General features: G+C 37.8%; 2 protein-coding genes across 3 annotated transcripts in view; one reads left to right on the top strand and one right to left on the bottom strand.

Moving 5' to 3' along the window:
- Positions 1-9935, bottom strand: part of LOC140948800 (phosphorylase b kinase regulatory subunit alpha, liver isoform-like) — a 43684-nt gene extending 33749 nt beyond the window's left edge. For both annotated transcript variants that reach the window (XM_073398067.1, XM_073398068.1), the window contains exons 1-11: positions 9758-9935; positions 7941-8132; positions 7341-7388; positions 6741-6810; positions 5622-5720; positions 3936-4018; positions 3068-3148; positions 1909-2007; positions 1121-1162; positions 657-761; positions 488-541 (exon numbers count right to left, since the gene is read on the bottom strand). In XM_073398067.1, the coding sequence (XP_073254168.1) occupies positions 488-541; positions 657-761; positions 1121-1162; positions 1909-2007; positions 3068-3148; positions 3936-4018; positions 5622-5720; positions 6741-6810; positions 7341-7388; positions 7941-8132; positions 9758-9835 (951 nt within the window). In that variant the 5' untranslated portion in view covers positions 9836-9935. The remainder of the gene's footprint in view (positions 1-487; positions 542-656; positions 762-1120; positions 1163-1908; positions 2008-3067; positions 3149-3935; positions 4019-5621; positions 5721-6740; positions 6811-7340; positions 7389-7940; positions 8133-9757) is intronic.
- Positions 9936-10050: 115 nt separating this feature from the next.
- Positions 10051-21892, top strand: part of LOC140948841 (clathrin heavy chain linker domain-containing protein 1-like) — a 49339-nt gene continuing 37497 nt past the window's right edge. The window contains exons 1-9 of the mRNA XM_073398113.1: positions 10051-10299; positions 11303-11344; positions 12727-12810; positions 14455-14558; positions 16932-16997; positions 18938-18967; positions 19671-19729; positions 20349-20452; positions 21289-21341. Coding sequence (XP_073254214.1) covers positions 10249-10299; positions 11303-11344; positions 12727-12810; positions 14455-14558; positions 16932-16997; positions 18938-18967; positions 19671-19729; positions 20349-20452; positions 21289-21341 — 593 coding nt within the window. The 5' untranslated portion in view covers positions 10051-10248. The remainder of the gene's footprint in view (positions 10300-11302; positions 11345-12726; positions 12811-14454; positions 14559-16931; positions 16998-18937; positions 18968-19670; positions 19730-20348; positions 20453-21288; positions 21342-21892) is intronic.

Raw genomic sequence — 21892 nt, 5'->3', positions numbered from 1 at the left:
ACTACATCATAACTCATCGAGACACCGTGCCACTGAGGACAGCCCTTAGTGGCCACAACAAGGACTTAAAACTACACCTGGGCTGAGTTGTTCAAAGCTGGGTTAAGATAACCCAGGGTTAGTGCAAGATTTGAATTAAGATTTGAAAGCCTAAAAAGCAATTCAGTTTTAATTCTTTTTGTCCACAAGTTGATGATTGGAAGCTCTAAAAATAAGAGAGAGTATTATTTGAGAAAATGCTTTTGAACACAAGAAAAAGAAACAAGGGTTAAATTTAACTCCCGGTTAAGCGCTAACCAGCCTTCGAACAACTGGGCTCAGTAGGATATAGGACTAGGACATTTTTGCATACATGTAGATCAGAGCCCTTCAAATATTTTAGTGCAATGCACATTAATTCGTGAAGGCAAGAAAAGAAATACAGACTGTAGTTATAATCATTGACAGCTACTGTTCAATAATAAAAAAATTCTTAAAAATTACTAACCTCAAGAGGAGTCTTGTAACCGTCCCGAATAAAACGAACCAGACCATATCGACCCTTTCAAGAAATGGGAAAAGTATGCAGAATTGTTTCATTATTCATACACTGGTACAAATCACTGCATGAAATCTGTATTTATTGAGCAAACAGCAAAGGTACAGTGCATGTGTACCTGAAGTTTAGCAATGATTTTTTCCCTGGCTTCACTGACAAGATCTTCATCTTCAACAGCAAATGCAGGAAAGCTAATCACACTTAACACTGAGGCTGCAATTTCCTACAGGACAAAAATAAAATAATTTATTTTTATGCTGATCTGACATTGTCACAAGTAAAGTGTTCATTTATGAATACAATGTACAAATAATTATCAAAATTATGATGACTTTGATTTGTGTTAATTTGATTTATGCATGTACAAGTGGTTTGAAACAAGTTTTCAGCACTTTTTAAACCTTGTGAAACTATAATGACCTTTGAAGGGCATTTTCAAACTGTGAGACCTGTGTTAAGTGGACCCTGTTTTTAAAATATACACGAGACTAAAATGGTGATTCCTATATAATATTTTCCATAAATGAACCTGTTGTATCAGACACTTACTATTTTACAATTAGTGGTCAATCATACATGTACCTTGGAATTAGACTCCCTTGGAACCATTGATTGCAAAATAGCCTGGAAACAAAACCACAAAATTACAACAATAATATTATAAATAAATAAATTAATTAATTAACTAATTAATTAATAATAAAAATAATAATAATTATGATAATTATAATAATAATAATAATAATAATAATTATAATAATGATATTGTTTGAAAAGCATGTGATTGCTATGGTGCACTGACTAATATCAAATCTAAACCCAGGTGGTCAAGACCTTTTTTTTCACAACAACTGAATAATTTTTCATCTGCTGATTAGTCAAGAGCTATTGTCTATTTATAAAATAACTAAGATAGTACACGCACTCTGATTGGCTGAGAGGAGTGTTTGCATGAGAGTATGTAAACATGGTTGTGACATAAGATGTTTTGCTTTTCGCGCGCTAATCACACAAGCAAGAATTTGAAAAAGTTTTAGTGATCAAAACTCGACAAGTTTACTTTATTTCCTCATTTCTTCATCAGCTAAAACTTGGAAAATCTTTTCAAACAAGCTGTGTCAACTTTTTTTCGCTTAAGCTGACATTTTAAGTGAGAAAAATCCGTATTTTGGAAAGCACCTTTTTGCAAAACAAGAACTGATTACATGTGCAAGACTTCGTGTACAAGACTGGCGACTGTCTCAAATTCTCTCAACCCCTCTCCTGTTTACATCAGGCTATGCAAACACGGAAAACGTTTTCTATTGCCATGAGAGTATAGGCCATGGAAATGACATAAGGATAACAGAGAGCTGTCTTCAGCCTCCAACCTTGCACTGTTGAATGTCATCTGGAAGAATGTGGATGACAGATGAGTGACCCCCCTCTGGACCAAACAAATCCAAGCCATCTAATGCTTCTAAAGCCGCCTAAAGAGAAATAAAAAATAAAATAAAAGGGTAGAAAGGGTGGCATGGCAGTGAAAGTGCATGCTTTCAACCAATGTGGACTACCTGCTGTAGGTTCAAGTACAGGAGACACAGGTGTGTGTGGCTTACTGTAATTTGTGAAACAAAACGAAACAAAATGGAATGAAATGAAAATCTATATTTTGTGAAATGAAAATCTTCATCATTTCATGAAATACAGATTTTCATTCTGCAAAGTACAGATTTTCATAATTTTCACAAAAATTAATACAGATTTCACAAAGAACAAATTTTCATTTTGTTTTGTTTAATTTCGTTTTGCAAATTACAGTGAGCCATGTCTGTAAGTATAATTATTTAAGCATGTGCATAGGCTGAGTTTGTTAGTGGTTCTTGTCCTTGCTATGAGAGTTTTTCTGCTATAGCCAACATTTCAGATATCATTACAATGGTGTTGTAAAACTTACAATAATAATTGATCTACAGTGTACATATAGAATACACAAACGCTTAAGAGCTCCTGTGATTGTTCTCTGTAGTTACAGAAAATTAAATTCCTAATACGTAGAGGGTGTTACAAGGTGGCGTGGAGATCAATCAGTCAATCAATCAATCAATCAATACGAAGATACGGAATACAAGTGAGTGCAGCGAACAAGTGAAATATTTTTCAACATGAGAACAGAAATTTTGTATCTCCGAGCAGCCATGTAATGTTCTATTTATTATATAAACACCAATGAAAAATACCAAATCATTTCATTTTAATAGCTTTTTGCTGTGAAAGGCACAATTTATTATGTAGCCATAGCAACGGTGATCTTTCCACATGTGAAGATAACATGTTATTTTCACGTGTGAAGACATCATATTTTTGCGCAAAAGCGCACCTGGTTTCTCTTGTGTTTATATAATAAAAAGGTTTTCCTAATACATGTATTTGTAGAATTTTCCATTTACAGAGTTTTCAGTGAATTGGAGAGTATATGTTTTAAAACTTGCAGTAAACACAGCTGTGAAAAGTAATGTACCTCACTAAATAAGGTACAGACAAGCTAACCTTTGCCATTCCAATAGAACTTGCATTCAGCTCAGGCATACCATGATTGAGTTTGTCTCCTCTTTCCCAAATACCATAATCCTGCATTAAATGAACAAAAAAATACATTAAGTTACAGTTGTCAAGGATGGTATTTTGCTTGAGTTTTCTTTTAACTCATGGCCTGCAGATGAGATGATACAAAAGTTTACAGTTTTGTTCTATAACAGGGATACAGCTGTAACTGAAATAATTTAATGTAAATTATACATGTACATGTACATTGTAGGTCACATAAAAAAACAAAAACATTGTATATAAAAAAACACCAATATTTCACTTGTATAAATGACCACTTTTATCATCTTTTTTCTGTCTATGCACATTTACATAATAATTGTAATAACTGGTCCTAGGAATGATTTATTTTTAAACTATTGAAAGTCAAACTCAAGATTTCTATTAGCAGATTGAAGCTGTACAGTGTACCTCAACCACCTAAAATGAAAAAAAATTTCCAAGAAAGCCTTCTGAAAATATTATTCTAGAAGGCCTTCATGGGCAAAAGATTATTAACTGAAAAAATCAATCATTAGGTTTTCATAAAAATCGACTACTATTCTAATGTTGAAAATGGTCATACTGGCCATCACTTTATAGTGATTTTGATTGAGTATATTTTGACTTAATTAAACCAGGCACTACTAATTTATCTACTTGCACTAGAGATAATTATGATATGAGCCAATACACATAGAAAAGTATGTTAGCTAAATGCAGCCTTTTCACTCGGATACTTCATGATTAGAAAATTACTAACAAAATTTAAATGATAAATGTTAAACATACAGGTGGGTGTAGTAATACTACAGTGAACATGCACACTTACTGGGATACAATAGGCCTTTTCAATGTAGAACACAAGATTTTGAATAAAGGCTACTTCATCCAGGGTAAAAATAATTTGTATCCCTGAAAAAGAATGAACGACAAAAAAAAAACCAATATAATTTAAGAATAATCAACCATTAAAACTTACAGTTGACTCCCGATAACTTGAACCCTTGCTAACTCAAACCTCATGCTAACTTGAAGTGACTTTTGTTTGAATCCCTTCAGATTATTTCTATACAAATTTACCCTTGATAACTCAAACCACATTTTAAGCATGTGACAAGTCTTAAAAAAAAAAAGAAAAAAAGAAAGAAAACGGTTTACCATTGTACTGAAGCCCAAAGCACTGAATTTATTTCAAAACAACCATTCTTTGTTGTAAATTTTTTTTGTCACTCCAGTTCAAATTCAGTGTCCATCGCTAAGAAGTGTGCATGATCAGGGCTGTCATTTTTTAGAACAGCCATAGCAAATAAAGATTCACCCGTAACATTTCCCCAAAACTTTATATAGTGCCAGCCTTAGCTTCACACTTTGATCAACCGTAAAATCAAGTGAGCTCAGCTTCAACAGGTGTTACATCTCTACCTTTCTGCTCATTTGCTTACTTCTGGTTATTTGCTTCAAAGCCTCCTAGCTTGAACATTTTTACCGTATTTATTCGATTAACCGCCCTGGGCGCTTATTAAATTTTTGGACCTTGAGAGTGGGCGCTAGTTCGAGGTGGGCGCTTATTCGAGGCTGGGCGCTTATTAAATTTTAAACATTTTCTGTAAGTGTAGCATGTTTATTTTGCAACAAAACAATAAAAGGTAACAACAAAACGCGAAGATGTAACAAAGCAAGGTTCCTGTAAAATATTTTCAAGAAAACTCCATCTTCGGGAAAGTCTCTTATTAGTTTTAGTACTTATTCAATTTTTGGGGGGTAGGGTGGGCGTGGTGGCTTATTTGAGTTTGAGTGGGAAAGGGGTGGGGTGGGCGCTTATTCGAGGCTGGGCGCTTATAAACATTTCCTGCCTTTAGGAGGGGCGCTTATTCAAGGTGTGCGCTAATTCGAGGTTGGGCGCTTATTCGAACAAATATGGTAGATTTCCCTAGAAGGTTCGAGTTGTTAGGAGTCGACTGTAGTATGATACTAAGGACTGGGGGCCAGAAATTTCCCCTGGCTGCTAAGAGCATGATCCTGACAACGTCCATAGGAAACAAAAGGAAAATAGACCCAAAATAACTTCCTAGTACCTGTTATAAAATCCCCACCAACTAACTGCACATACCAAGTGTAAATTGAAATCTTAGTCAGTGTCTTAGTGATACAACTCTGTGCTCTAGCAGCACCAGCTGGTGGCCCTTATTGCCTTACTTTTGCTCTTGGGTGACTAAGGAATCTTGGTTTTTCATGTAAAGCATATATGTAATGCTGGGCACCCTGTTTTCACTATTTCAGAGCACTGGGCAACCTTTAATTTCCAGCACAGCCTGGGTGATTGATTGCCCAGCTACAGTACATGTACAATCAGACAACGTTTCGTACTGTAACTTTTATCATTGTGTAAGTCAACTTTTTTTTAATTAAAAATATCATTCATAAAAAAGAAAGAAATACTAGCTTCAAGTCATTCATGAATAATTATGCAAAAACAAAACATTTTAAGATACATGTATTATTAAACAAAATTAACCTGAAGCAGTCATTTGTGCCAACATAAGGAGATACAGAGAGGTAGCATCAATCTGTAGATGTCCCCACGCATGATCTCCAACGCAAGGACTACAAGTCTCTGTAATAAACATTAGTTACAACAGAAATACAGATTACATACACATTAAAGTGGATCATTGCAACAGCAATTTCGAAAACTTTGAGTGAAGACAGGTGTTAATTTTGGTTGTACATGTACAGTGTAAGCCAGAGAGAGTCTACATTTTAAAGTAGAATAAGTACAACTTTATTACCTCTCCTAAAGGGCCACTGTATTTTGAGATAATTTAACCAGTGTTCTCAAATACATTAATAATTCATAAAGAAAATACAAAGGGAATTAATGTTTAATGGGTGTTTGGAAATCAGGTGAAAAACTGCTCATTTTGCATCCTTGATTTCTCCTTCTAAAATCATTTTGTTTGAGAGGTAATATCAAGCATTTTACACAGTGTTTCATCTGGTTCACCTCGAAGTTCGTCAAAAAGACTGACTGCATGTTGTATTTTCATCTCCCTTCTCAGTGTTTCATCTGGTGATGAAACACTGTGCCTCATGCTTGATATATTACATAAAACACTGCTGTTCACATTTTAAACATTACTTATTGTATCTAGAGTGAAAGGTAAAAATTTTGGTTCTCTGTACCCGTACACCTGTATATAATTATTCTACTGTACATTAATCAGTGTGCAAAGAAAGTAGTGTCTGATAGCCCGGGGCTAGTGGATTTTGCTATCGGGCTAGTGAATTCTGTTTTCAACTTGCCCGACGGGCAAGTGATATTTTTTTGGGAATTCGAATAACAGAAGAACTGTAATCTGTAAAACTGACTTTCTTTGCACCCTGATTAATTGTATTTAACCCTTTAAGCCCTAATATCGACATACGAATTCTCCAAACTGATCTTTATACATCTCCGTTAAGAATTAGTTCAGAGAATTTGATAAAACATCATGGAATTTTCTCTATGGTGATCATTTTATTAATTCTCATAACTTTATCTCTTGACAGTATATGGATATTGTTAGGAGAAAATTGATGTTGGTCACTATTGGGACAAGGGTTAATATGTTCTAATTAAGTAAAAGTGACTTACTCAAGTTGTATTTGGCATGAAGAGCATCTTCCTTGGCTTGAGACTTCTTGAATTTTTCAACTTTGTGAACCTTTGAAAAAAATTTAAGATAAAATGGTACTGACATTTTTTTTTCTGTACTTAGATTTGTACCTACTGGTATTAAAATAATAAGCCGCTGTATGGGTTCCTGAAGACATCAATTTCGTTTTCCATCATATCGTTGGTTTTTCATGCAAAATTGTCACATGTAAAGAACTGCTTTGCCTGGTAACATACCATTGAGCTCAATGCAACACAATGACAAACAAAACAAGAAAATAAGCAATTAAACATAAACTCTGAATGTATAGCACAAGTTTTGGCAGGTTTCTTTGCTGTTATTGCACAACCTTAATGTTCTTAAAATGTTCAAGTATATTTTACAACATGTTTAATATGCAAATTAACTAAATTAAAAATGGGTTACCATGAATTTTCACAGACTAAAACAAAAAATGATCTCTGGGCACAGAACCGAAATATCATTTTCCATGAGATTCCAAATCCTAGGGCTTGGATCAGTTCATTCTTACTCATGCTAATTTAATCATTGACCGTTATTTTTTTTAATCTACCTACCTGTCTCATCATACATGTTAGAAGACCCCTCATACACTTCACAACAGACTGAAGAAGACAACAACAGATCAGTCAGTATTTTTTGACATGCAGTTTACATAATCTTGGGAAAGCAACTACCAGTACAAGTGTGAAATTACATCTGGTTCTAGTTGTTCAAAAGCTGCATAGTGCTATCCACCGGCAGCGTGCAAAGAGAGTAGTGTCCAAAAGCCCAAGGTTAGTGGACTTTGCTATCAGGCTAGTGAATTCTGTTTTTAACTTGCCCGACAGGCAAGTGATGTTTTTTGAGGGAAAAAAAAATTCGAATAACAGAAGAACTGTGAAATCAATTCTGCTAGTCAAAAAGTTTTTGGGGGTAGTTGAAATGATGTTTAGGCTAGTAAATGCTAGCCTCAGCTTGCCCGAATGGCAAGCTGTAAAAATGATTTTCTTTGCACCCTGCACCAGATAAATCACTATCCAGTGGATAATTATTAGGGAAACCAATTGCGCTAACCATTGGATAGAGATTTATCTGGTGGATAGTGCAATCCACCTTTTGAACAACTGGGACCTGATATTGTCTGATTATCACAAAAATGCAGGATTTTATCATACCTGAGTGAGTTCATGTGCCCTAGCTCTGTCCTCATCAACATCTGCATTCTTTTTATAAGCCAGTGACAGACCCCAGACTGCCAGGATGCTATAGACATTATCTCTTACCCATGCATCCCCTAAGTAATCTGTTGATCCTGATTTATACTTAGTCCAGTTTATTTTGGGTGGAAGAAGACCTGTTACAGGATCCTGTGTGTTGGATAAAACAAGTTACACATGAGGACTATTGCATGACTTTAGTCTGTGACTCAACTTTCAGATGCAGATAATTTTGACATCCTTAAAATATCCAACAAAAAAGAACAAAGCGAACATTTCAGCACATGGTCGGGACTGCATAATTTTCCATCACATGATACGTGATTCCTAAAGGTGGAGGGGGGGGGGGGGGGGTGGAGTGTGCCAAAACATTATTCAAACCATCCCCAACACTGTGATTACAATGAAAATGTGACTATCTCAACAGAAGAGAAACTTTACATAATTGAACCTCCATTAAGCAGCCACACTGGCATATGGACAAATTGCTGCTTAACCCTTTAAGTCCCAATAGTGACCAAGATCAATTTTCTCCTAACAATATCCATACACTGTCAAGAGATAAGTTATGAGAATTAATAAAATGATCACCTGAGAGAAAATGCCCTGATCTATCATCAAATTCTCTCAACTAATTCCTTAAGGAAATGTATCAAGATCAGTTTGGAGAATTTGTATGTGGATACTGCTTAAAGGGTTAAAAGAGGTTGGTCGCTCAAGAGGGGTTTATCATAAATTAGCATAATCTTCAGCGACAGGAACAGCTTTACTGATCCTCAATGAGTTAATATTGTCACCTTCTATCTTGGGACTGTATTTGCAAGTTATTTCCTTCATCATACTTTTTAAAATAAAGTCAAATTAAGTGTAAGTTAAGTTTGGCTGTAATTAAGATCAATTCAGCTGACCTAATTAATTTGAGTCAGCCTAAATTCAAATTTGATTCAGCCCACTTAAAGTATGGAGTCTGAACCAGGCCTTTAAAACACGTAAACCTTCTTGAAACACTTACTGATTTTGGACCTCCTTCCCTTTCAATATTTATGTTAACTAGGCCTGGGTTGTTCAAACGTTGGATAGCGTTATCCACTGGATAAATCACTATCCAGCAGATAAATATTGTGGAAACCAATCCAGTGGATATAGAGATTTACATGTACATGTATCCAGTGTATAGCGCAATCCATCTTTTGAACAGCTACCTGTAAGGTATGTATGTCTCCATCAAAACAACACGGAGGAAAGGAGAGAGAGGCGATACACGTATTCGTAGAACCAGTTTGTTTATATTGTATTTTCCGGAAGTGTTTCAACAAATTTTGACCGGAATTGTCGCTACGATTACAAATAATCAATAAATGTACGTAGTGCTATAATGAAAGCAGTGTGCCTTATATAGTCAAGAAACGAAGCGCGAGTGCATCATTAGTTTACAGCGATGTACTCGATATTAAGATAAAAAGAAAACCCACAAATTTGAAAACATGATAAAAGAATATAACTTTCCGGACCAACGGCGGCAGAAACATTAAGATTGGGCGAGTCGCTCCAGTGACGAAATTGCAAATATCGATCCAGAGAACTATAGATGTAAGCAAATTGAAATCTCTTCAGTCATCGTGAATACGAAGAATTTGAAGGCATAAGTTTCAATAAGACAGTGTCTGTAACAGACAGATTAAATAAACATCAAAGTAATGTTCAACTGACACGTTTTGTAAAGTGGAAATTGACATACAAACATGTCAATTCAGGTCAGATCAATTGCAATGTACCTGAAAATCCAAGACAGTTCGGGTAACGAGACTGTGATACCAATCCAGGCGAACTATGGAGTTACTTCTCGTCCTCATGATTTACAAAACGTCGTAACACATGGCTGTTTACGCAATTCTTCGTCGAGCAGAGAAGCTCAGGTCAACCATACTCCCAACTTTCCGCCATTTTTTGACCTGTTCGGGGAGAACTGGGTCTGAATGATGACGTTGATTACGCGCGTAATTTGACGCGATCAATGGTAACAATGGTAACGAGCGGGTAAATTTCATTTTCGCAGAAAACTTTCAGATGTTCCATCGGGGTTCAGCAGCGTTTTTTGTTCGTATGTGTATTCGTTTTTATTGTCTTTAACTGCCAATAAGTACTTTAGTTTTTGAGCGCCCAGTGCGGTGGAAACCACTTTGCTGTTTCTGAGAGACAAAAAGAGGGGAATTCCTCCATTTTTCGCAAAAGCCTTGTGGTGAAACTGCTAACGGTCGATTCCAAAATGGCCACGCATGAGCACTCAAGCACGCAACTGCAGGATTCCCTGAACCAGGTAGGATGTTCAGATTTTCGGGACAAACATAGAGTTAAAAAAGAATCGCATTTTCTACGAAACTCTCAAGAGTTAAACATTGCAATTCATCACTCACATGTACAGGAGGATTGTAAGCATTCGAGGATTTATTCACGTACATTGCAGCGAAATTGTCAATTAGTTAATTCGTAGGGGGGGGGGGGGATTGCCATATATGGGCTATATAGGTATGTGCCGCTGTGAAGGGTATGGTTTTCAAACAGTTTACTCTAGGATAGGGTATATAAATCAGAACATTTGGGTCTAGAATAGGGTATCATTTTTCAGGAAACTGATTAGTTGGTTGAAGATTTTACCTCGACTAGGGAAACAGCTACTATAGGATAGGGGGGATTTGGGGAGTTTACTCTAGTATAGGGTAGCAAAATTTAGCTGAACTAGCTCTGGTATAGGTTAAGGGTTCCAGGGTCCCAGCGGCACATCCCCACCCAGAAATTCCTAAAGGGCCCCCCCCCCACCCCCGGGTTCATAGAGTGCTACTACAAATAAGATATACCATATTTATTCGATTAACCGCCCTGGGCGCTTATTAAATTTTTGGACCTTGAGAGTGGGCGCTTATTCGAGGCTGGGCGCTTATTAAATTTTCACCATTTTCAGCAAGTAAAGTATGTTTATTTTGCAACAAAACAATAAATGCTAATAACAAAACGCGAGGAAGTAACAAAGCAAGGTTTCTGTAAAATACTCTGAAGAAAACTCCATCCTCGGGAAAGTCTCTTATTAAAGTTTATTCACTCAAGTGGGTGGGGTGGGGGTGAGCGCCTATTTGAGTTTGATTGGGAGGAGGAGGGGGTGGGCGCTTATTCGAGGCTGGGCGCTTATTAACTTTTTCTGCCTTTAGGATGGGCGCTTATTCGAGGTGGGCGCTAATTCGAGGTTGGGCGCTTATTCAAATAAATACGGTATATGCAATTTATTATGTCATTTATTGGCAATTTATAAATCAATGTTTTTTTAGGAATTGTTGAATCTTAGCAAGACTCCCGAAATAACGAAACAGGTAGAGTGTCTGGGATTATTATATTTGTTATTTAGCAATTATTGAAGGAGGCTGAGTAGGATATGAAGAATTCTGCAGATCGAGGAGGGTGTTTCCGAGATCTGCAGAATTCTTCATATCCTGCGATAGCAATTATTGCTTTATTATTCATTCAAAATAATTCCAACTTTAAAAACAAGCTAAAAAATGCTTACCTTGAGCAGTCGATGTTAAGTTCACATCAACAGTGCATCTTTTTCGGGAAATTTAGCTGATAAAGGTCTGCTCAGGTCTGCAAATATACTCCAAATAGCAGATATTGTCTGTCGAGTTGACTTCTCGCTGTTCTTGCTATGTTTTTAGACAATATTTTGCCGTGAAAAGAGTACAATGTCTGCCCGACAGTTCAACCATTTTGTAGGTTTCCTCAGTCATCAGTTCAATATGACAGTTCAGGAGCTGGTTATGGTGAATTATGCATGTGGTTTTGCCCAATCAGAAACGGGGAAATATTTTGAATGAATAATAATTAACAATTAATGAATGACGCTGAGTATCTTAAGTAGAATTATGGAGATCAAGGAGGGTGTTATCCATCGAGGCTGTAGGCCAAGGCGGATAACACCCTCTGAGATCTCCATAATTCTCTATATGATACGAAAGCCAAATTCAATAATTGTTTCATTATTCATTCAAAATAATTCAAAGTTTAAAAACATAGCTAAAATATGCTTACCTCCATGGATGTTAAGTTCATCTTCGATAGTGCACGTTTAGGGTTGTTCAGCTCCGCAAATATTCTCCAAATAGCAGATGCGAGCCTTCGAGTTGTCTTCTTGCTGTTCTTGCCATGTTTTTAGCTATTATTTTGCCTAGTTCTTACTCTTAAAAGGAGTGAAATGTCCGCCATTTTTTTATCACAACCAAAACAACTCAACCTTGTCCCTAGGTCTTCTCTCGTCAAACACAAAATTCTTCCAAATTTGGTCATCAGCAACTGGTTATGGTGAATTATACGTGTGCTTTTAGCCAGTCAGAATTGGGGGAATATTTTGAATGAATAATAAATTTATTTATTCAATCATTCATTTATTTTTTGAACATTTATGCATTGTTACCTGTGACTTAAAGGATGTTACTATGTGGGAGAAATATTGTTCACAATCTATTAATTTTTGTGAACCTGCAGGTTGTCCAGGAATCTGCATATACTCAATTAGAAAAAAAAAAGAAACCTTTCCCGCTTTTATCAAGTTATCGCGCAAATCTTTGTCTTTCCAACTTTTAAATCTGTTATCCCTACGGTGTTAGCTTTGAAATTAAACTTCTTCTGCTATTTTAAAGAGTTTTTAACTCCAATGAGTGCAGTTTACAATTACATTTTCATACTCTTTATTACATAGGACCGATTCTGTGTGCACAAAGTTTGCTTTGAAAAATTAATAGATCACCACTCTACTTACAGAGATCTGCTTTATAGAATAAAGGTGAGGAACAAACAAACAAACAACGACAACAACAACAGCAAAAACAGGACTTGAGTGAATACATGTCACCTACAAATGATGAGTCAGAAAAGAACTGTTATCGGATGCATACAATGGCCATAATAAGTTAACCTGCAAGGAAATGCATTTTACACGAGACTATGCTCTAGCAGCACTTGATGGTTCCTGGTGCCTTGGTTTTGCTCATTGGGTGACTATGAGACCATAGTTTTGTTTTGAAAATATAATCATATTGTGGGTTGTGACCCTGGATTTCACAGGTTCTGAGAAGAACTGGGCCCCTTTATTTTTTCCTAGAGCACAGTCTTGTTGGATCATGTGTCTTACACAGGGTGTCGATCTATGTATCATCCGACTTCTCAGTTGATTATTGGTCAACATATTGGTTGCTATATTGGTCTAGTGTCAGTGGAGAGTTGGTCAAGAGTCAGTCGATAGTCGATCAATACATCGACCGAGTGGCGTTCCACTATCGTTCAACCGTGGGTCAAGTGTGGGTTGACAGATAGACTGGTTGTCAGTTATGATAGCATCAGTAGTGCGTCAGCAATGTATTGGTGAACTATCTTTTGAGTATTGACAAGGTATTAGTGGTGTATTGGTTGACAATTGGCATTGCCTGTACAATTTTCTCACCACCCTTGTCCACAAGGCTTTTCCCTTTGTTACTAGGTACCTGTGAACTATCACGTGTTGGACACTATTGCTTGTTACTCATATCGGCTGTAGCTGACACCAGATTGATCAGTTACGAAATCAACATGAGATTTCAGCTGATACATTGGCGACACCCCCTATAAGACACATGATCCATCTTGTTTACGCACCACCTTTCACTCAGGGGCAAAACACTCCTAAAAGTACCCCTAAAGTGTATGAAATATAATTATGCAAATTTTTGAAGAAGGGGAATTCTAACACCAGAAATTAAGGCTCAGAAAAAATTCCGTGCTTCAGGTGAGGATTAAACACACAACCTACCTACTGGAGGCTCTATGGTGAGCAGGGTCATAATCTACATAGCATTCATCTTAAACCCTTATGCTCCAAAGATGGGCTACCCTTACAAATTACTGTGAAAGGCACAGATGAGAAGATATAGAACTGAAATTACGTAGACTTTTTGATGTATGCTTACAGGACAGGCTTCTTTGTTATCGTACATGTATGTAACAAACTGTGAAGCATTACAAAAAATCCCCTTTAGAGCGATTTTCATATGACCTTGAAATGAAAACGCCCAAACAAAACAGTAACATCAAACAAATGGTCATACTGCAGTTCATGATTGGCCAATCGAACAATGCGTTCTCCATCTTAAGGTTTTCTTTGGTAGGAAAATGAAGAGTCCATGTTTTGATCTTTTCATCCATTGGCTGATAAAACAAATAACGAGCACTTACCGAAGCCATTATTCAGGGTCATACAAAAATCGCTCCAACAATTTGGAAATGTGTCTTAAAACTGTTGAACCTGAGTGGAACCTAAGAGTCTTTGTGTCCTGCTTAGACAACAAGTTTTAAACACAATAATCTTCGCAAACTTATTTTATTATGCCTGCATGTGTTCTTAAGAAAGTCTTAGAAATCCTCCAGCTTTAAAGGTGTTGATCCATCTTTGTAGGCAGAATATGAGGAGTGTATCGAGGCCATAGAGAGAGGACAGAGGGAGGCAGTGTTTCTGTCAGGGAAACTAGCATCAACCCTCATGCAGCCTGAGACAATCAGGTGAATGCAGGCATTTAGAATATGTAATAAATAGAGGATATTACATGGCTGCGCGGGGAAATATGAAATATTTTTCAACACTCGAAGAGAAATTTCGTATCTCCAAGCGGCCATGTAATGTTCTATTTATTATATAAACACCAATGAAATACCAACCATTTCACTTTAATAGTTTTTTGGTGTGAAAGGTGCTATTTATTATGTAGCCATAGCAACGGTGACATTTTCACGTGTGAAGATAACGTGTTATTTTCACATGTGAAGATATCAAGTTTTTGCGCGAAAGCTCACCTGGTATTTCATTGGTGTTTAAATAATAATTGGTTCTATTGTTACTTATTTCCACCTCAGATTCTCGTTCAAATACACATACCTTAAATGATCTGTTAGACACCCGGGGTGTTTGTTTAATTTCAGGGGTCCAAGAGAGAGCGTTTGATAGAAAGGAGGCGTTGGAAAAAGAGGCGTATACTTTCATTTTTGTAACAATCTTTACAAGGGTAATATGCTTTTGGAGAAAATATGAAGTTTATAAACAACATAATATTAAGTCTAGGCAAGTAGAGATCCATATCGCAACCTGGATGTCCGAGAACCCTTGTTCAGGGTCATTGTTTTCTCATCGCTAATCTATCCCTTGTTTGAACTTGACCTTGAACAAAAAGCAATGCCCAAACCCAGACAACTTTGCTCCTTTTTTCTAATTCCAAGTATTTTTGTGTAATTGTGATGAGGGGGCATCTATATAATCCTTGAGTGGGCGTTTATAAGACAAGGTGTTTATTTGAGAGAGGGCTTCTATTAGATCATTTATGGTAATTGCTTTCTCTAGTGTAAAATATGCTGTGAACAGGCTCCCGGGAGTTGGGTGAAGGATGCTTCCCCTTTCCCTTTCCTTTTTCTTAAATTTCAAGCTTTTATACCACATAAGAGAGCCTATTTACAAGCTAGGCTATTTTTTTCTAAGATAGGGCAAGGGTTCAAGAAGGCTTTCTGCAAAACTCCATAGGAATTATCTGGGAGTATTCCCTGGCTCCCAGCACCTTACTCTAGTGACCCAGGTCGAGCAGGTACAAACTTGGACCGGATGAACTTACATTTAGGAAAATCCAGGCCCCAATTGTTCAAAAGGTGGATGGCGCTATCCGATGGATAAATCTCTATCCAGTGGATAGCGCTATTGGTTTCCCAAATGCTTATCCACTGGATAGTGATTTATCCAGTGAATAGCACTATCCAACGTTTAATTAACCAGGCCCAGGAGGGTAACTGTGAATTGTGTTGTTAGTATGTGTCAGGGCCCAGTTGTTCGAACCCTGTTTAGCGCTAACCCAGGGTTAAATTTTAACCCGGGGTTCATTTTCTTCTTATCATAAGCACTCTCTCGGATAATTTTCTTTAGTATATACTAAAACAGTGGATAGCGTTTTTCGCGCGCTCTGATTGGCTACTCAATCAGTGAATATCCTGCACTATTCACTGATTCACCTCCAGTTCCTCCGAGCGAGCGACGCCAAACTCGCGTAAGTTGCGAGCAAAATGCCTTCCCGGTTTGCTGCCTTAAGCAAACAAAGAAATTTCACAACTAATCAAGCAAGCTGTTTCCGAAATACACGAAGAAGGTGACGAAGTTCGGATTGGAAGTTTTAATAGGTAAAACTTTGACTTTTTGACACGAATTTATCGATAAAACCGGTGAAAAAGTTTTTTGTTTACAAATGCAAATTAAGTTTAAGTCTTGCGTTAATTTATTTAGTTGAGTTGTTCATAAATAAGCTTAAAACTAAATTTAATAATCTTTTTTTATAGAATGATTTTAAATACAAAAAGAATTCACAACTCCTTTTGAAGAAATTTTCCCGCAAGAGCTAAACAAATGCCTTCAAAAGTTTTAATTGTCGGCAAGAAAAAGCGACGGCCGCGGCCGCCCGGTCATTACGCGCCAAAATTGTAATCGTTGGCAACAGTATTTGAGTTAAAAATCGTCATTTTTGTGCTCAATTATCTCACTGTTTTAGTATATACTAAAACAATTATTCACCTCAGTGTCGGTGGCTAGTCGTGGATATTTACCTCACTGCTTCGCAGTTCGGTAAATATCCAGGACTAGCCACCTCCACTTCGGTGAATAATTGTTATCTATTCTTTAGAGCATCCAATCATAATATTGTAGGTAAAGAGAATTTAACTGAATTTGCTTTTTAAGCTTTCATATCCGAGTTCAAATTTCGCACTAACCCTGGGTTACCTTAACCCAGCTTCGAACAACCCGGCCCAGAAGGTAAACAGACCACCACCACCACCACCACTACCACCATAATGTATCGACATTTTATGATTTAGTATTGTTTACCTTGAATCTCTCCTAAGCAGGAACTTAAAACAACGCGGAGATGAGCTAGAGCTGAAAATAAAATTGCTCAAAGTTCTAAACCAAAGGTAGATACCAAACCGTCTAATTCTAATTAGCTTTAGTGCAGTTAAGTGTGTTTCAACAATAACTGGAAGAGTTTGCCGCATTGCCTTGGTTTACGCTAAACGATTCAAGAATGACTATTTTAATTACGGAACCCCTTATCAAAGAACCTCGATGCTATATGTTAGTTCAGGGGCACCCAACGACTGTTTTCTGTAAAATATCTGTTCGGAGAAGCAAAAATTGCCCAGAATTTTCTATAGCTTAAGGAGGGCTGAAAATTTCAAGATGACCGTTCCATTCATGTTCAATTTTTGTAACATATTTAATAAATTCCCTACGATTTTCTAAAGTTTAATTTTTGGCATTTCAGTACCCAAGTTAGCCTATTTGTCGTAGAAAAAGGAAACGTAAAATTTTCGATGGAGAAAGTGAAGAGAGGAATTAGAAAAATTCTCACTTTCGTAAAACTTAAAATTGCATTTAAAATGTTCGGGAAAATAATACGGAGGCCCTTGTAATTTCGAAAAGACTCAAGTTACCCTAGGAAGACCGAACAGATACAAATTTTATAGCGCCGCTTAGAATGCATCTCTAGAGATCTGAAACTACTCTGGATAGCCTAAAAAGTGTTTCCAATGCATCGAGGAGGAAACCATCGTTGGATGCCCCTGTTAGTTGATTGATCAAATTGTGGGGACGGCATCAAGAGATGCGACACTGATGTGAGAACCCCAGCGCGGAACAGGCTATTATTCAGGGGCACCCAACGACTGAGTTTCTTCCTAAACAATTGAAAACACTTTTTAGGTTTTCCAGGGTACTTTTAGATCTCTAAAAAAGCATTCGAAGCTGTAAAATTTGTTTCTGTTCGGTCATCCTGAAGAAACTTGAGCCAGAAAATCGTAGGGTATTTATCAGATAAGCTTCGAAAATTGTACATGAATGGAACGGCCATCTAGAGATTTTCAGCTGTCCTCAAGTAGTAGAAAGTTCCAGGCAATAGGCTGATTAGCAACAGAACGGGAACGTCAGTTGACGACTGTACGCGCAAATCAAACAACTGGCTTGAGCAATGGCAGAGCGGCAAATTGAGCACCTGAAGTCGTGTTTAATCCTTTCCGCGCGCTTTCCCATCGTCAACTGACGTTCCTGTCCAAACGGATATTTTACAGAAAACAGCTGTTGGGTGCCCCTGATTAGTTGCTACTTTAATTGTTACGTGGAATGCACAGCGTTAAAATACTCCAAACTCTATCTGACCTCAGGCTAGCCTAAGTTCGAACTATAAGCTGTCCACTGTAGTGTGAACAGCAACGGCCCGGGGCGGCAGATTTCGTGCACACACATCGAACATCGTGCCGGCGCGGTTGGTCGAGAGGGTTTGGTGTACTAAATTCCAATCCTCACTCCTGCATTTACTTCCATCTCAGTGTGTTCCAGTTTTCGCTCCTACTTATTCACTTCCACGACGGGCCGAATTGGTGTTCACACTGCACCAAAGTAGGGCACAAAACCTATCCCATTTGTGGCGTTCCACTTTCGAGATCGGCGCAGCGCAGTCTCGCTCCGTCACAGAAATAGAGAGGAGAAGTGTGACGTCACGTTACCATGGTAGCACTATTTCTGGACTACAACAAATCCAACGACGACGGCGACGGCAAGAAGAACAGCAAGCGGAGTTAAGTTTATGGAGTACGTGCATAAAAATTGAAACTGAATAAGATCGGTAAAGTTTGAAACAGTGGGAATGGACTTTTAAGTGACTTTATCGGTTTGTTGTCATCCAAAAATTTTGCTACTATGGCAACGTGGCGTAACGACTTCTCCTCTCTATTGCGCCACCACAACCGTTCCTAACCATCCTGTATGATTTTCGTGGCGGAGCACGCGCAAAAGCTATCCGGTATAGCTAGTGTGAACATAGCCTTTATTTACTCATAATCATCTGTTTTTATGCTAGGTTGGAATCACCGTTGAAGTCATCTTGCAGGTAAATAAACACACTGTAAAAATTGTAACAGTAACTTGTAACCAGATAAACTTGGAAAGCGAAATCCGCATGTTGCATTATCATGAGGCAATGGTGTCGCTGCAATTAGAATTCATTGTAGAGAGCTTGTAGACAACGACGAAGACGTCGCTAAAAAATAAATTTGCGCCCTTTCAAACTTTATCGCGTCTATTTGGACCAGCTCGATTTGTCAAATGTAGGCGATTCCACCTGGAGTTGAATTCTTAAGGACTTTACCCAGCAAAAAAAAGAGGAAGAAAAATTTACCATCGTTTGTTCACGTTCTCCATAAAAACGTTGCATTAGGAGGTCTTACGTCGTATTGCTGCAGTGGACGTCAAAGAAATGTACAAAAATGCGTGATGCACGTTCAGAGCTGTTGTTTTGCTCATAAAACCAATTGCTTTTTGACGTTGTCGTTGTCGTCGTCATCGCCTTTGCTTGAGTTTCCTGTTAATATAGAAACTGGCGCAGTACTTCATCAATTTCATTTGTTGTGGGAGTGTGTGATGTAAAATGTTTCTTTTCTTTTGTTGCTTTTTTTTTCTCCTGTGAGCAATAGAACCGGTTTCCTTAATGTCTTACTCACCAGACGTTTAACTTGTATGTCTTGTATATTTGTAGTGCTAGGATTTTTTTTCAGTTGCTTGGTGTCTGAAATGATATCAATTTACACTTTTAGAACTTCATCCAAGCAACACAGACAAAGTTATCTCAACTCATCGAATTGCGTATCTGAAGGTACATTTGTCACGAAAACTTTTTTATAGGCACTTTTTATTTTGCACCGAAAAACAAATTCCACCGAATGATAATTTCGTTTGGTGCCACAAGTTGTAAAGAACTGCCATCTGCTGCTGAAAAGAAAGCAGAAAGGCCCAATTTGCATGTTTGTTAATCACGCAGACGAAAATTTCTGCATGTAAACCCAATGAAAAGCTGTTCCGCCTTCTGAAAACTTCCTGATGGTAGGATCTGCCTCTCTTCATCTGAACAGCCTCTTAATAAAGGCAGGTTTACACATGCATTTTTTGATTAGTATTGGTTGCAATTTCATCGTAATTGTACCGTATTATCTAACTAGGGCAGGATCCAGGTGTTTCAGTGTTATCCCAAACGGGTCCATACAAACTTTTGCACACAATTAAAACTGTTTCACTTGCAGCCGTTTTTGCCGCTATAAATTATTTTCTGGTAACTTCAACTGCGTTTCAACGTAATGTTCGTTTAAGAACTGAAACTTCTTCTGGTTTAATGGGTGCTTTTTCGGAATACGGATCCTCTGTAATGATACGCTTCCCTAGATTTGTTTAATGATGGGGAGGGGCTATACTCGTATGCTGTTAAATTTCTCTCGCAGGCTCCTTTCTGACGTGGGATCATTCTCGCAATGGTTTGCGGTCATATTTTTTACCTAGTTTCACCGTGGAACAACTAACGAACACCGCCTTTCTGACAAAAAAGGTACAGTAAAAAATACTTGCAAAGGTTCTGTGGACAAAAACCTTGTCTGTGTAATCTTTATGAAATCCAAAAGAGGATCGCTATAATTAGCATGGTTTCGATCCGAGATGGGTCTTGTCATTTAGGTTTCCGAGTCATTAAGCTTTGAGGGCTAGACTCGACTGTTGACAAAAGGGAAGTGGAACCTGAATCTAAGGACATTTGTGTTGCCTAAAAGAGGTTAGAAGTACTGCTAGGCGTCTCAATGACTCCATAGAGGCGACCATCATTCAGATTTCATTTCTTGAAGAATTTTGGCGAAGGCGAAAGCAACGAGACTGACGAGAAGGTAGAAATTCAACGTGTTTAGACTACGTTCAGACGGTACCAGATGAATGTCCTTCACGTTGAAAATTCGTCCTGAAAAACGAAAAAACAGAACTTGGCTAACATACAGCCATCTTGACTTACGCTTTGGCAAGAACGCATGTGTATCTTTTGGATAAAGGAGGCTCGCGCTCGCGCACGAGAACAGCGCGCGCAACTGATGACGCGATTCTAGTGGAACGGTTTCTCTACAATTGTGACGTGTAATTTTTTGTGTTAGACAATCTTTCTAGTTGAAACATAGCCCCTGAGTCTATTGGAGAAACGAGTGATCGACTTAAAAGCACTGAAGTGAGAACGATAATCGTCGCAAGGATGGCCTCCTTTCTGTTTTAGCAGACTTGCTCCGCCAAAAATGTACCTCTTTGAGGATGTATTCGTTCGTTAAAGTTAACGTCTAGTTGGATAGTTTTATCAAACGTGAATCCAAAATCAAACCTTACGCTACAGAGCATGGTTTATTTTCTCAGTTGGCAGATCTGAAATCTAGAGTGGCTGTGGTAAAGCTAGAGGATAAAACCAGGTTTGTGGCGTTGTCCTTTGTATTTTGGAAGAGGGAGAAACATTAGAAAGCTAAGAAAAAAATTCCGAGGTGCAGTGAGAAACGGACTCATAAGCCTCCGAGTTCTAGGATGCTCTAATTACTGAGTTACTGGTGGCTCTATGGCGAGCAGGGTCGAAATTCATTCATAATACACCAGTCGTGGAGGAATGTATAAACAGCAGTTCGAACACGGCATTCGTTGTAGTCCACCAACGTTTCAAGCTCAGGAGTTAATTTTGAATTACCGTATTTCCTCGAATAATAGCTGCGGGCGATTATTAATTTTTTCGCGCCAAAAGGGGACGATTATTCGAGGGAGGCGATTATTCTAAATTTTTACGGCAAAGGGAATAATTAGTGAATTAATCTGGGCTAGTTTGCGCGTTGGAACTCTCATTCTTACCGACACCCTTAAATTTGAAGCTGAAAAATAGGACTGCGGGCCGTAAAGTTGACGAAGAAAAGGTCCCCGTTTAGAAAACAAACAAGCAAATAAAGAAGTTAGTTTCATTTCGTCAGTTTTTCCAGCT

Source organism: Porites lutea, chromosome 9 (genome assembly GCF_958299795.1).
Source record: "Porites lutea chromosome 9, jaPorLute2.1, whole genome shotgun sequence".
Classification (NCBI taxonomy): Eukaryota; Metazoa; Cnidaria; class Anthozoa; order Scleractinia; family Poritidae; genus Porites; species Porites lutea.
Note: the sequence above shows the minus strand (reverse complement) of the source record. Positions and strands in the feature narration are given on the sequence as shown.